Source organism: Pinus tabuliformis, chromosome 2_1 (genome assembly GCF_031772625.1).
Source record: "Pinus tabuliformis cultivar Carrire ecotype Pingquan chromosome 2_1, CPIR1, whole genome shotgun sequence".
Taxonomy (NCBI): Eukaryota; Viridiplantae; Streptophyta; class Pinopsida; order Pinales; family Pinaceae; genus Pinus; species Pinus tabuliformis.
This window is the reverse complement of record NC_142299.1, coordinates 504,031,185-504,048,156: the sequence shown is the minus strand read 5'-3', so window position 1 is coordinate 504,048,156 and position 16,972 is coordinate 504,031,185. Positions and strand designations below refer to the sequence as shown.

The window sequence follows — 16,972 nt, the reverse complement described above, 5'->3', positions numbered from 1 at the left end:
ATGAACCCAAGGTGTTGCCATATTTTTCTAGCAGGGATTGAGATCCCCTAGCTTTATTTTTGTCCGCTTCTTTTTCCCGCAGCACCTTCTCCAACTTTTGTCCTCTTGTAAGTGGTGGAGACTCGGAGAGTTGGATGGGTCTGCTTCTAATGTTTTTGGCTGTCAGTAATTGATATAGGAAATATCTGCCTGGCTAATCCAAGCCTAGATGCAGAGAATATGAAGGGTTGAAGCCCATGTTTTGAAGACCCATAGAAAAACTGCATTTTAAGCTGATTTTTTAGTTTGTTTTTCCATGAAATCATGTGCGCGCAAAATGGCAGGCCTTGCAATGGTTGCACCCAATCAAAAAGCACAACAAGGCAACAATAATAGGAAGGTGTTAGGAGACATTGGCAATGTGGTGGGAGCTCGGAACCCCAAATGCAATATCAACAAAGATGTGGTGATGGAGTATGTTGTTTTATGTTATTTATTATCCTTTAGATGTATAAATTGAATCAATCTGCTGCTGGGTTTTTGTTTCTTTCTATTTGGTGGCCTCTGCTTCTAATGTCAAGTCCTACACTATTGGATTGACTACTGTTTCAGGAGGTCTAGAGTAAACTTGGTTGTCAATGCCAACAAGGGAGCCAATCCCAGCACTCAGGTAAGTTTAATCAGAGTCAATTAAGCAAGCTGAATTATTGTTTTTTTGTAAAGAACTGGGTCTACCGTTTATAAAGGACAATCTCCTGGGGAATTGAACTAGCAACCAGGCAAAACCTCTGTGTTCAGCCACCTGCTTTTTCGATCTTCCTGCCTAGTATTCTGTTTTTCTAGGCATGTTTAATTTGTTGCTCTTTGTTTTCATTTCACGGGACTCATTCTGTTCTCTATTTTCTGTGAGCCCAAGCATGGAATCTCACTCTTTAATTTTCCCATTTTGATTCCAGCAATTCCAAGCAGATGATATTGTTGTTAAGGCAGGAGCCAAAGCAGAGGCAAAGGCAGTCCGGGGAAACAAACAGAGGCGGATTGTCAGAAGGAAGGCTGAGAATGACACTGCTAGAAAGAAGGATAATGTAGTTTCTATCGGTGATAGCGTAGACTCAAGTGCACAAGATGGGGGATTACAAACATCTAGCCAACTCAAAGCAATGAAACCCATAGCACAGTCACAGACTGCGGTGCTAACAGCTCGAAGTGAGGTCTGTCTTATTGATTAAGTTTATTAGTTTTCTGATACTTTTCTTGTTTTATGTACTGGCTCAAATCCAAATATATATCAGCCAAAGGTACCCACATCCACGCCCAATTACTAAGAGGTTTTATAGCTGTAAGATTGATTTCTGTTTATCTATTATGTAGTTTGGATAAAAATGATTAATAATTTTGATGGGGGTATTTCAGGACGTTCAAGAGGTTCTCCCTAGCATTGATGATGGAGACCTCGGAAACCAATTGGCAGTTGCGGAATATGTTGGAGACATATACAAGTCCTATCAGAAGATTGAGGTATGTTTCTCTATCAATGATTGGAGATTTGTGTGAATGTGAAGGTAAATTTTTAATTTTCATTTAGTAATCATTGGCAGTCCCGTATGTCCAGAACATGAGCTGTGTACCTCTAGATTATATGAAAAGGCAGGATGAAATCAATGAGACAATGAGGGCAACCCTGATTGATTGGTTGATACAGGTACAAATTAGTTCCTATCCTAACTTCGTTTGCTGCCAATGTTGGATCTAGAAGAACTTTATGTGGGCAATTTCTTAGGCTTTACCTCGAAATATTAAATTTTGCAGGTGCATCACAAATGTGAACTAATGCCAGAAACATTGTATCTCACTATAAACATTATGGATAGATACCTTTCTATTTATATTGCTAGGAAGTGGGAATTACAATTAGTGGGTATCGCTGCGATGTTTATAGCTTGCAAATTTCAAGATACCTGCACTCCTCAGGTAGGATGACTTACTGACATCCATAAGCATGACTGTAAGGAAACCTTTTGTATATATCTAATTGATAGAATACCTGGTTGGCTGTTGAATATTGACATAAGAAGAATCAATTCATATTTGGTTACAGGTCAATGAATTGATCTGCATCTCAGGATACCAATACACATCCAAAATGATAGTAGCCATGGTAATTATCTCTAGCTGATATCTTTCTGTTTCATTTAATTACAATAGATTTTAAAGATTCAGTGTGAGTGATACATTGATAATGATACTTGGCAGGAGCATACAATATTAAATCGATTGGAATTCAATCTTACCGTTCCCACTCCATATGTATTCCTTGTCAGGTTTCTCAAGGCAGCTGGTCCTGACAGAGTGGTAAAGTGATGAACTCCACTGTTTCTTTTGTATTGTCAGAATAATCTTCTGATGTATTGATCAAATTGACTTTCAAAATGCTTCTGGAAAATTGAGATTTTGGTTTAAATGTCTTTTCTTCATTGTATTTCCTAATAATCCTCTCCTTTACTGTTAAAAATTAAATGTATTATCGCATGGTTCAGATAGAAAATCTAGCATTTTACTTGGTTGAGCTGTGTTTGCTTCATTACAAAATGATCAAATACAGTCCATCAATCCTTGCTACTACTGCTGTCTACACTGCTCAATGCACTTTGAAGAAGGATCCATGTTGGAGTAAAACACTTGCTCTTCACACAGGCTACTCAAAAGAAGATCTCAAGTAAGTCTTCTAGTTCTCAAGGCACCATGCTTTTAATGAGTTTAACCTTCCAAAGGATACTTACTCCTAAATATCTTAGGAATTTCCATGAATTACGCAATCTGTAGATTATATATCCAAAACCTAGTGGACCTGCTACAGCACTAATTTACTGGCAACCTGTCTGAAATTGTATCTAATTCTACATATGGGAAAGATTGACAAATGTGCACATCAAACTGTCTGGGGTGTGTGCACATTTAGTTAACCCTGTACGTTGTTAAGGAATAACATTTGATTTACTTGTTCCAGGGAATGTGCAAACTTCATGGTTGACTTCCACTTAAGTGCAGGAAGAAATGAGCTAAGATATGTTCATGAGAAGTATTCAGATCCATGTCATGGCTATGTTGCTTTTTTATGCCTTGCCAACTTACCCAATGATGACAGTTGCACCACCAGCAATGACGTTGTCATTTGTATTAGTGATAACATCGACTCAAGTGCACAAGAAGGGGGATTAGAAAGACCTAGCCAACTGAAAGCCAGGAAACACACTGCACCATCATTGACTGCAATGCTAACATCTCAAAGTGAGGTCTGTGTCACTCTCTTATACTTTTCTTGTTCTTGTTCAACAAATATACACAAACCAAAGACTGCAATGCTAACATCTCAAAGTGAGGTCTGTGTCACTCTCCTATACTTTTCTTGTTCTTGTTCAACAAATATACACAAACCAAAGAGTATCCATGTCCACTCCAAATTACTAGCAAGTTTTATAACCTTAAGATAGCTTTGTCTTTAGTCATGTTGTAAGTTGGATGAAAATGATTAGTTATCTTGATAGCCTCAAGTTAGTGTTGTGTTTATTTATGATGTAAGTCGGCTGAAAATGATTAATAATCTTGATGAATGTATTTCAGGATGCATTCAGGGATTCCCATCAGGTGCTTCCTAGCATTGATGATGGAAACATTGAAAACCAATTGGCAGTTGTTGAATACGTTGAAGATATATACAAATTCTACAGGACAATTGAGGTATGTTTCTCTGTCAATGATTGCAGTTTCTTGTTAGGGTGAAGGTAAAGTTTTATTTTCCTTAACTAAAATTTGGCATTCATGTATGCCCAGGATGTGAGTTGCCTACCTCCAGATTATATGACAAACCAGGTTAAAATCAATGCAAAGTTGAGGGTAGTCGTGATTGATTGGTTGGTGGAGGTACAACTTTGTTCCTATGCTAGTTCCAACTTCCATTTGCTGTCAAACTTAGATCTAAAAGAGATTTATATGGTCTATCTCTTAGGCCTAACATCAAAATCTTAAAATTTTTAGGTGCATCTGGACTTGGAATTAATGCCAGAGACGTTGTATCTCACTGTGAACATCATTGAGAGATACCTTTCTATTCAGAGTATTGTAAGGAAGAATTTTCCATTACTTGATATCGCTGCAATGTTTATAGCTAGCAAATATGAAGAAGTCTGTCCTCGACAGGCGGGATGACTTTCTGACATATGTAAGAAAGGATGTGTATATATCTAATTAAAAGAACACCCTGTTGGCTGTATAAAAGTACATACACTAGCAATATCTACTCCTACAGAAGATTACGCTTTATGCTGGAATCAGCACAAAAATTATATTATAATAGGTAACACAATATTGATAAGAGCTGGTTTATACTTGGCTACAGGTCAATAACTTCATCCGCATCTCTCCAAATGAATGAATGTCAGAACAGATAGTGGCCATGGTAATTAGCTCTAGCTGATAATTCTTTGTCATTGATTGCAACATAGTCTCCAAACATTCAGATTGACTGATCAATTGATAATAACTCTTCGTAGGAGTCTACGATATTAAAGCAACTGAACTTCAAGCCTACAGTTCCCACTCGGCCATATGTATTCCTCCTCAGGTTTCTAAAGGCAGCTGATTCCAACAAAGTGGTAAAGTTTTGAATGACACCACTTTTTATATTGTTGAAAGAAGCCTGTGTGGCATTGATCAAATCTACTTTCGAAAATGCCTCATAAAATCTAGCATTCATGTTTTAAATTACTTTTCTTTATTGTATTCCTAATAATACCCTGCTGTACTAACAAGTCGTACTAACTATTATTTAGATGGAAAATCTAGCATTCTTCTTGGTTGAGCTATGTTTGCTTCAGTACATAATGAGCAAGTAAAATCCATAAAATTTGTGTTAAGGGCTTTGAACACTTATCCGCTATGGAAGGCTTGTTTGTTGATGTGGTTTTTGAAATATTCAATGTATTTTTTAAGTTGCTTGTGCAAACGTTTTCCATAACAGTAGTGAAGGCTTATCTGGATCTCAAAATATTGTGCATAGGTGATGCTTTTCCCTCCTCTAGTTAGTTCATTCTTGTTTATTGTGTGTTTTTACAAACATTTTGCAGTATGGTCCACTTTTTATCGCTTTTGATAATATACCTCATGTATTTGATACTTGTAGACCTTTAATCCATAAAAAACAGGCCAAAAATCTCAGAAATAGACACCTATAAATATAAAGTAGTCATCAAATTTCAAGGAATATTTTTTCATGGGGCTGAAATCCTATTAAAATTTGGAACAAAATGCATATTTTTGTATTTATGAGATGTATACTTTGTTTACTGAACTAGATTTGTATGTGTTCATATTGAAATCTTGTTACTATGTTTTAAATTGCGAGAAGCTTGATGGCTAAATGTTGTTTGCTTTATGATCCTTAGTTACCATTTGTGAAGTGTTTTAAGTAACTGGTTACAGCTAATCTTATGCTGGATCCTTTATAGAAGGTTCTTAATGTAGGTTTTGATTATAGCCGGTGTGATAACTTGCTAGGTACCAAAGGGACTGTCACATGCTTTGCATCATACTTGGTGTGCACCTCAATTTTCAATTCCATTATGGCATTAGCTAGGAATATCAATGTAAGACTTAAATTCTAAATACTGGATAGCCAGACATTATGTTTATTTTATCAGCATTTTGTATCTTAAAATGTAGTTTGTCATCGTTGTTTTATATATCTTATGATATTAGTTTTCATTATTTTGTTTTATATTTTGCAGTACTATGATGTTTGGAAGGAGTGCAATGGTGGCCTGTGCTATGATTTTTCAAATATGGAGAATTACATAAACCAGGGTTCCGTTAGGGATGCCCTGGGGGTTGGCAGCCGAAAATTTGTCTCTTGTAGCCCCTTGGTTTATGAAGCTATGCTTACTGACTTGATGCGGAATATGGAAGTTGGCATTCCAACACTCTTGGAGGATGGTGTTAATTTGCTAGTTTATGCATGAGAATATGATCTCATTTGCAATTGGTTAGGTAATGATACTGTATACATATAACATATTGTTTTTGTTTTGGACAATGACTTTATGATTTAGGTGTTAAGTCTGTTATTAACTTATTTGTAGTTGTGTTTTTCAGGCTTGTCAATCTAATCTTCAAAATTGAAAAGTTAATTGTTCAAATTATGTGTCTTTCAGGCAATTCAAGATGGGTGAATTCCATGGATTGGTCTGGAAGTGAAAATTTCAAGAAGGCACCTACAAAATCCTTCCTTGTAGACGATAAGGAAGCAGGTTTAATAACCAGTTATGGACCACTCATTTTTCTCAAGGTAAAAGGCACTCGATGATCATCTTTGATTTCATTGTACAAGTAGATAATTTCTTCCTTACAGAATCTTCTATTTTGCTGCACCAGGTTCATGATGCAGGTCATATGGTCCCAATGGATGTATTGTGTGGAAGATTCCTGCTTATTATCTTACGAATCTGTTCCAGGTGAGAACGATATGGGCCAGCAGACATTCAAAATGATTTTATTTATTTATTTTTTTTAAATAATTTTTTATATTGTCTCTAGAGAGACAATAATTTGAATTATGGACATTTATTTTTTTTTAAATAATTTTTTATATTGTCTCTAGAGAGACAATAGTTTGAATTATGAACATTTATTTATTTTTAAATAATTTTTTACATTGTCTGTAGAGAGACAATAGTTTGAATTATGGAATTTTCTCTAAAAAGACAAAAATATAATTGTCTCTAAAGAGACACAAATGAAATTTTCTCTAGAGAGACAAATCAAATTGTCTTTACAGAGACAATAATAATATGTGTTCTATATTGTCTTTATAGAGGCAAATTTTTGAGACATTATATTTTGAGACACCCGCTTAGAGACAATATTTAAGACAATATTTGAGTTTCTTTTTGTCTTAAGTTAAGACAATTGATTCAAATATTGTATTAAAACCCCTCTACATGTAGTAGTGCGACGACACGTAGTTGTTACTCTTTATGAGGTAAGTCAGTTTTTGGGTGCTTTATTTATCACACGTGGAGACACAAAATAAAACTTGAGAACTTCGTAACCAAATGTAGCAATCTATACATCAATCCGAATTTTGACTCCGTCGATTACCTTGTCGATTATAAATTATGAATTATCTACTAGCAGTGATCGGTGTGGTCATGATTAATATTCTTACGCCACTTTTTAATAACACTTTACATGTTAACTTGCGTGCTTGTTTAAGTGTTAACTAGGCTTACAATATAATGTGGATTTTTTACAACACACAACTTTCATTTGAAAATTTCAAATTTAGCCTTTCCAAGAGGCTTGGCGAATATGTCAGGGGCATTTTCATTTTACTACAATATGATAAGTCACTTTCTTTGATTGGCTTTTTTTTGTACAAAATGAGGTTGTGTCTCAATATGCCTTGTACTTGCATGATATATAAAAGTGTTTGTTAATTTGATAGTGCTTCGATTGTCACATCTGATTAGTGTAGGTGTTTGTTGTGTTTCTCCAACATTTTCAGGTATCCTTCTAGGCCATATTGCTTCACATGTACCATTTCATAATTCTTTATACTCAACTTCAGTGGATGACAAGGAAACAATTGCTTGTTTCTTACTCCTCCATGATATTGGTCCTCAACCTATATTGAATGCATATCTAGTGGTAGATTTCCAACCTAGTCAAAATCAAAATAACTTGCCAACTCAACATCAAATTCATCAACATACATAATACAAAAGGTAAGTCTTCCTTTCAAATATCAAAGGACTTTCTTTGTTTCTTTCTAGCACCTTTAACAAGGCCTAGCCATGAACCGACTAAGTATTCTGATAGAATATGCTATATCCGGCCTCATAGTGGTGATGTAATTCAGACTTCCCTCTAGTTGAGAATATAAGGTTCCATTCACCTCTTTGGTTCCATCATGACTGTAAAATTTTTCATTATGTTCTAAAGGAGTAGATATCACCTTGCATTCAATCATATTGAACCTTTTAAGGATTTCCCTTATTTATTTTCTTTGTCTGATTAGTGTAATGTGAGGTTCCCCCAAAACTTCAAGACCTCAACAGTAATGCAGTTCACCAAGGTCCTTCATCTCAAATACCCATGACAACTAACTTTTAATTTCTTCAATCAAATTTGATCCATTCCTTGTTATGATAAGATCATCAACATGTACAAATATCAAAGTAACACCCCCATCTTCATCTTTCTTGATGTATAAGTTAGGATCATTTTTGTTTCTCACAAAACCTTTCTCATAAAAGAAAGAATCAATTTACACATACCAAGATCTTGGTACTTGTTTCAAACCAAGTATCAATTTGGTCAATTTGTTTCTTCATGCAAGAGGATTCCAGATGGAATTTTTAGTGACAATAGGTGCATTTGTCTCCTTTCTTCCCTTTCTCATTTCTGGAGCCTGAAGAGTCATTGAAGGGTTTTGTGTACCCTTCCTTCTTTGGATCGGAATGCTATTTTTGCTTATCTTTTCGCTGCTGATTTTTCTGATTTGAATTAGATCTGTGATTTTTATTGTGGCTGCCATCATGCACAGCAAGTGCATGCGCTTTTGGAGGTTTGATTTTCCCCATGCCAATGAGTTTATCTTGCTCAAAAGTGAGGGACTCCATGAACTATTTGAGAGAAGTCATAGTGTAGGACTTAATTGTTCCCAGCCTTACTGAATGAAATCTAAACACAAAGGCTGAGTATTCTGGTCAGAGCTTTGACATAATAGAGAGAACTTGGCGACTCTCCTCCTTGGATTTGTCAATTCCACAACCCTTGAGTTGCAACAATAGATCATTATATTCTGTGAATAAGTCTTGAATTATGTCATAGTTCCATGGATCCAATGAAAGCAGCTCCACTTCGAGCAAATGTCCTTTCATCTCGTCCTATTTCCTATGGAGTTCTTCAAACTTTCTCCAAATCTCATTGGGAGTACTGCAGACAGATAGATGAAACTGCAACTTTGGGGAGATGCACATGCATATGGATCCGTGGGCCTCATCCATGCGATTGAGGTACTTGGATTTCTTTATGCGTAAAGTGGATTCCACTTCTGCAACAATGGTAATCCTGCACAACCCTTTCTAATGTAGGTATCGAGCCACTTGGTCCTTCCATTCATGATAGTTGTACGATGTTAGGATTAGTACTTTGGGAAACTCCACTTTTCTATTGATATTCGATCACTAAGATGTAATACCTGTAAAATAAAGTACTGGTACATTTTTTATCTAGCAACCTGTGGGCTCTGATACCTTGTAAATGTGTTAGAAAACATGCATAGATGAATCTAGCTAGTAAAGGTTGAACACACATCTTTGTAGAGCCAAAACACTAAAAGAAAATCGAAAGAACAAAAAGAATGATTGATTCAGAAAATAGATTACAATGCTCATGATATAGCATTACTGGGTGAAGATCCCAAGGTAATGCACCATAGTGGTGATCAATGAGAGGACTCGACACCTACAACAAGTTTTGGAGAGAACTAGCCAGTTGCGGAGTGAAAGGAGTAAATCATGCAGAAAGGATCTTGCACGTAGTCCCATGCATGCATGGACAGTCAAAGGTGCCAATCTGGTGAAGATTCCAATGTTGAAGCCTTGCATGTCACTGAATGCTCTAACTAAGTGTCTGCATGTGCCAGTAATGAAGGTCCTAGGTGTGTAGTACCTCCAACATTGCCCAGTAGGCTTGGGACTATCCATGCTGAAGGCCTCAGGCAATAATATTGAGGACACAATCGCTTTTAAAACATTTCCCGCAAAGTTTGCCTCTATTTACTTACACTAATTTAAACGATTGCTTTACGTAATAGGTTTCAAATATTGGAAGATGATAAGAAGAGGAAGCAGTTTGTTGGTTTTATATTTTCTATGCTTCAGTGAATTATTATTATTACTATATATATATATATATATATATATATATAGAGATATATAATTAAAATGATGTTGTTTAATTACTTTCTATTTTGGAGTTTTGATTAAAATAAGGTAAAAAAGTTTGGGTCAAATATTTATTTTAGATGTTTTAAATGAGTTTTTGATTTTATATATGTATTTAGATTGTGGAGAATTTAAAACTCAATGTGGTAAGTCTAACAAATCTTTATAACTATTATATATTTTGAAATTTAGATTAAAATGGAGTTTTGATTAAAAAGAGGTGAAATTTTTTGAATCAAAAAATATAACAAATCAATTAAAAAATATATACTTGAAAACCTTCCAAAACCTAACTTGAACCGCGAAATTATAAACAGAATATTTCAAAATTATTTATATATCAACATCTACCGAATAAATTCCAGTGTAACAGATGTGTATTTCCTCTACATTAAAAATATCCTAACTTGAACCTAGAAATTATAAACAAAATATTTCAAAATTATTTATATATCAACATTTACCGAATAAATTCCAGTGTGACAGATATGTGTGTATTTCCTCTACATTAAAAATATTGATGTTATTTTTCTTTAAACAAATCACACAGAGTAATCAAAATTATTAATCTAATAGGTTTAAACCGACCGTCTCTTAGTTCTTCTGGTTTAAACTTAGAAATTATAAACAAAACATTTCAAAATTATTTATATATCAACATTTACGAATAAATTCCAGTGCGACAGACGTGTATTTCCTCTGCATTAAAAATATTGAGATTTTTTTTTCTTTAAACAAATCACACATAGTAATCAAAATTTTTAATCGAATAGATTTAAACCTACCCTCTCTTAGTTCTTCTAGTTTAAGTTCAATTTATGCCGGCATATTTCTTGCATCTAGTTATTTCCCTATGAGATTATTTTTTAATCATTTTTAGTTGTTATGAAATGAATTTTGAATAAAGTTATTGTTTTTTTGATTTTTTATCAATTAATAAAAAAAAATTATTTAACTACATTAATTAATAATTTAATTATATAATTTACTCGACCTTGGATAGATAAGGTGCTTTTTTAAGTCCCTCTTTGATGCGAAGTCATTAGTTTAATTCCCCGCCCCCATTGAGATAATGTATTGAATAAGCTTACTATAAAAATAACTCAATCACATGAAAAAATAAACATTGTTTTTTTATTATAAATCAATTAAACATTTTTTTTTTACAAATCAATTAAATACATTTGAAAAAAACAATTCTTTCTTAAAAGCAATTCTTTTATAATTATTGTTGAAAAATAAAAATATCAATAATCTTTTCTACTTCAACTTTTAACTCAAAATGATAAATTTAAATTTAATTTAAACAAGGATTTTTTTTCTATAAAGATCCCTATAAAGATCCATTTGTTAACTCAAAATGATAAATTTAAATTTAATTTGAACAAATATTTTCTTTTCTATAAAGATCTATTTGGATTTTTCAAAAGTAATATTTTCTATTATTAGCATTAAAATTTACCTATGGAAAAATTAACAATATTTTCTTAAAGAAATTATAAAATGTATATACGAATTATTTAGGGTAACATTATCTAATGCTATATGGTAGCATTTCTATAATGAGTTATGCTCCTATAAGAAAAATATAATGGATATATCTATATTAATAAGATATTTTTTTAGTAGATTGGTGTGTCTATTTTGCAATAGGGCTTCTATAATTTTTGTACCATTGAAATTTAATAAAACTGTAAATTTTTGCTCATCTCTACAAATAGGGGTAGGAGATTAAATTATCACCATTGTCATGGACATTAAAGAAATTTTACTTGGTTACTTTATTTCAATAATAACAAATATATGTTAACTAACAAAATGTCAACTGGCATTTATAATTTTCAATTTTAATTTAGGTTTTGGCATAGGGTTTCACTGGGGAGCAATATCATGCCACGTAGGTGTGGTTCATCTTGGGGAATATATATTGAAGAAAAAATGACATAATATATTGGGGGTAAAGGGTTTTATATTGATAGGTATAAAAAATGGAGCTAAAAGTAAAAGAAAAAATATAAAGGGATATAAAAAATGTTAACGAAAAAATGGATACCTACAATATGTAATCAAACTAGGGATTTTTTAAATTGGGAACATGTATTGTAATGTAATATTTAGAGGTGTTTTCCAATATGTAGTAAAATTAAGGATATTGTTTAATATGTCATGAACGCACTTGATAGGTTGAAGATTCATTGAGTGAAGCCCCCTGTGCGTTTTAGTTACCCTATTCATTTTCCATTATCTATTTCTCATGTCAAAAATAAAAATGAAATATTGAGCCCTTGAACCCCTTGGTGATCTTCTTTTTTTTTTCATAGACCTTCAGAGTCTCTAGGACTACCACGCTTAAATTTTCTCAATCTGCAGTTCAAATGGAGAAGCTAGTTTATGAATTTTTAACCCGGGTAGTTAGATAGCCATTATAAATAGTTCAATGCGTCCTAATTCTGCCTTGAAATTTCGTTCTCTACTAGGATTAGCATATCTAAGTTATTGCATTGGACATGACCGACGTCCCATGGAAGCCTCATCAAGCCCCCTAGAGACGACGGTTTAGTAGAGATTTCTTTATTTGTATCTTCTGAACAACGATGACTGAAGAGTTTTTTTATTTGAATGTAAAAATATGTATATGCATGCAATATATGTATTCGTAGAAATCAAATTCCTCTACTCTCATCCTGCAGGTCTATAGGTTTAATTAGGTTCTTATTTATGTATGGTTTTACCTAATGGAGTAAATATATTTTGGAAAGCATTTATATCCGAGTGACTCTTTATAAAATATGTATATGCATGTAATATATGTATTCGAAGAAATCAAATTCCTCTACTCTCATCCTGCAGGTCTATAGGTTTAATTAGGTTCTTATTTATGTATGGTATTACCTAATGTAGTAAATATATTTTGGAAAGAATTTATATCCGAGTGACTCTTTATTTGTAGATGATTCTTATATAAAAATACTATGCAAATATTAATGCTTACACTGGACTGAAATCTCTCAATACCCATGATATAAAATCACTCGGCTTTGTTCATGACATTATTATATTGGATTCCCTGAATATGAGTAAGATTGTCACTCCTCCTAATGTCTTATGTTGATGGAGCTCGTGTTTATTGAGAAAAAATATGTGGCCGCTCCTCCTCAAGTACCGACTAATCAAATGATGGCTCTTTCTTCCCAAAGGATAGTGGGCCACTGAGTAGCAATGACTAAACTCAAAATCCTAGAATTGTAAACACCAATACGAAATTAGAAGAGATAAGTCGACATATATCAATTAGAAATTATAAAGATAAGTCGACATGTATTTATGTATTCTCAAGAAACTCTAACCCCCATAAGTATTAACGAACCTCCTAACTCTGTATTTCTCAATTTTCTCTAGTCTTCCTCAATCTTTGATCGATCTCCTCCAAGTTGTTGTGTGCCCCAATGTTCAGCTCATATGAACATCTCAGCGCAATTATTCCTCCTCCAAAGTTTGTCAAGCTGCACTAAATTGTAATATGTTTCAAAAAAAATTGCAGATTTGTGTTTCTAGAAATGGCTGTCGAATTAAAACAATAGTGCTTCTTGGTATCAATGGTTAATAATATATAATATATATAAACGTTGGAATTTTAATCTTATCGGCTGAAACATTTTACATAAATAAATTATATATTTTATATTTTAATAAATAAAAATTATATATAATATATATAAAACAGAAAAATATTATAACTCGTGAAAAAATAATAGGTTTAATTTAATTTATAGATAAAATAGATTTTTTCATTAAAAAAAATTAAAACTTTGCAATACAATTTCAAATTTTTTTGTTGTTTAAAATATATTTTTGAAACATAAATGGATTCAACAGACCCCTAAAGCACTATAATTATGCAGATTAAATAATTTAATTTCAGCTTTTTAAAAATCTATGTGGAATCTAATTTTGAGATGAAGTTGATTCTCTGTCAAAAAAGGACTTTCTTCACAAAACGAAAACTTGAAGATGAGCATAACGGTGGGGAATGAATTGCACCAAATTTAGGATTTTATACTACCGGGTACTTAATCGTCTTTCATCCCTCTTTAACTCTGGTATGTATCAAGTATCCCGTTTTTCTCTTCTGGTTGCTCTTGAATTTTCTGATCTTGCATACTTTCGTTGATACTTTCTCCGTCTCCATATTTTCCTGCATATTTTGATGAGGTTTTGAGTTTATGGCTTCGATATTGTATCTCACTCCATTGGCTTGGTTGCCTATTCGGGCTGCACCTATATGTTATCACTATCCACCAGATGATGTACTGTTATCTCTTTTCGAAATAAATAGTAATATAGCTTTTTCGTACTGAAAAAAATAAAAAAAAAAATAAAATTAACAACCTTAAGAAAACACTAAAATTATACATTTTAAATAATTTAAACTAGAATTTTAAAAAAATTATGTAAGATTTTCATTAAAATTAATCAAAACAAATAATCCTGTAAAAACCAATTTCATCTATAAATTAAACTACACCAAAATAATATTAATTCTAAATTCTATTCTAAAAACATTTGAAAAAACACCGTTCATTCTATAAATTTCGATTACACCAAAATAATATTAATTCAAAATTCCAAAACATTTGCAAAAGGTATGCACGAAAAACAGTTACTAATCATAGAACGCCTTTTTTTCGGGCAGAGCCGTATCTATGGTTTCCCGGTCGTTACGACATTGTAGCCCCCGTTGAGTGTGAAGCTGGAGACATCGGTTGCAATCTGCGTGCAAAATGACTTATTAATTTGGAAAATTTTGAGTTTGGTCCATAGGAACTGGTTTGATTATATAGGCATTTTTATGTATAAAGAAAATTAAACCAGTCTTAAGTTAGGGCTGACAAAAGATTATATTTTCACTTAGTTGCAAGATAATCAACCCAATTTGACCTTTAAAGAAAGTGGAGGGAATTTTGTATTTGGATGGATCATCGATGCGAGGCTTTGTTTTGATTAAGAATTTGCTTTGAATTAATTAACTCTGTAATACGATCGTGAAAGAATGCAAAATTTCCAATTCTATGTATTATTCTTACATGGCATGTGATACATCAAATAACATGTGATGATATATGGGAGATTCCCATGCGCACTGACTTTGAGGCAATGAGCACTGAACGTCATCCAGGAAAAATTATGTCCCCTGAACGACCATGACCCCATGTTACGCACTTACAAATTTTATTAACTCGACGACACGTGGTTGTTACTCTTCATGAGGTAAGTCAGCTTTTGGGTGCTTGATTTATCACACGTGGAGACACAAAACAAAACTTGAGAACTTCGTAACCAAATGTAGCAATCTATACATGAAGCTGAATTTTGACTCTGTCGATTACCTTGTCGATTATAAATTATGAATTATCTACTAAGAGTGATCGGTGTGGTCATGATTACTAACCGTGATCGGTGTGGTCATGATTAATATTCTTACGCCATTTTTTAATAACATTTTACATGTTAACTTGCGTGCTTGTTTAAGTATTAACTAGGCTTACAATATAATGTGGATTTTCTACAACACACAACTTGTTTTTGCAAATTTCAAATTTAGACTTTCCAAGAGGCTTGGTGAATATGTCAGCGACATTTTCATTTTTATTACAATATGATAAGTCACTTTCTTTTGATTGGTTTTTTTCTTGTACAAAATGATGTTGTGTCTCAATATGCTTTGTCTTTACATGATATATAAAAGTGTTTGTTGATTTGATAGTGCTTCGATTGTCACATCTCATTAGTGTAGGTGTTTGTTGTGTTTCTCCAACATTTTGAGGTATCCTTCTAGGCCATATTGCTTCACATGTACCATTTCGTAATGCTTTATACTCAACTTCAGTGGATGACAAGGAAACAATTGCTTGTTTCTTACTCCTCCATGATATTGGTCCTGAACCTATATTGAATACATATTTAGTGGTAGATTTCCAACCTAGTCAAAATCAAAATAACTTGCCAACTCAACATCAAATTCATCAATATACATAATACAAAAAGTAAGTGTTCCTTTCAAATATCAAAGGACTTTTTTTGTTTCTTTCTAGCACCTTTGACAAGGCCTAGCCATGAACCGACTAAGTATTCTGATAGAATATGCTATATCCGGCCTCATAGTGGTGATGTAATTCACACTTCCCTCCAGTTGACAATACAAGGTTCCATTCACCTCTTTGGTTCCATCATGACTGTAAAATTTGTCATTATGTTCTAAAGGAGTAGATATCGCCTTGCATTCAATCATATTGAACCTTTTAAGGATTTCCCTTGTTTATTTTCTTTGTGTGATTAGTGTAATGTGAGGTTCCCCCAAAACTTCAAGACCTCAACAATAATGCAGTTCACTAAGGTCCTTCATCTCAAATACCCATGACAACTGACTTTTAATTTCTTCAACATGTACAAATATCAAAGTAACACCCCCATCTTCATCTTTCTTGATGTATAAGTTAGGATCATTTTTGTTTTTCATAAAACCTTTCTCATAAAAGAAAGAATCAATTTTCATAGACAAAGATCTTGGTACTTGTTTCAAACCATATAAATATTTCTTTAAACTATAAACAAGATGCTTCTGTCCCTTCTTTACAAACCCTTTAGGTTGAACCAAATAAACTTCTTGTTTTAACTCACCATCCAAAAATCCAGATTTCACATCTAATGATGCATTTTCCAATCATGTTTTGTAGCTAATGAAATCATGATTCTAATTGTGTTCAACTTAGCTACATGTGCAAAAGTATCTTCATAACGAATTCCCTTTTTTTGTGAATATCCTTTTGCAACCAATCTACCCTTATACTTATCAATACTTCCATCAACATTAAACGTAGATTTATAGAACCATTTGCATCCAATTGGAACATTATTTTTAGGCAAATCTATTAATTCCCATGTGTCACTCTTCATTATAGAGGTATATTCTTCATTCATTGCATATCTCC

At 33.1% G+C, this 16,972-nt stretch overlaps 2 protein-coding genes across 2 annotated transcripts; both read left to right on the top strand.

Annotated features, from left to right (window-relative positions):
• On the top strand, positions 1-3,759 carry LOC149201142 (cyclin-B2-2-like). The gene is made up of 11 exons (XM_089401210.1): positions 1-453; positions 592-649; positions 936-1,190; positions 1,393-1,497; positions 1,592-1,681; positions 1,789-1,950; positions 2,078-2,137; positions 2,233-2,331; positions 2,517-2,695; positions 2,987-3,272; positions 3,601-3,759. The coding sequence occupies exons 1-11, from the start codon at positions 296-298 to the stop codon at positions 3,757-3,759; spliced, it is 1,611 nt and encodes a 536-aa protein (XP_089257336.1). The 5' UTR covers positions 1-295.
• A 1,778-nt stretch (positions 3,760-5,537) lies between these two features.
• On the top strand, positions 5,538-6,315 carry LOC149201141 (serine carboxypeptidase-like). The gene is made up of 3 exons (XM_089399682.1): positions 5,538-5,621; positions 5,763-6,021; positions 6,186-6,315. Exons 1-2 carry the CDS (start codon positions 5,598-5,600, stop codon positions 5,991-5,993), a joined length of 255 nt encoding a protein of 84 aa, XP_089255808.1. The 5' UTR covers positions 5,538-5,597; the 3' UTR covers positions 5,994-6,021; positions 6,186-6,315.
• The last annotated feature ends 10,657 nt before the right edge of the window (positions 6,316-16,972 follow it).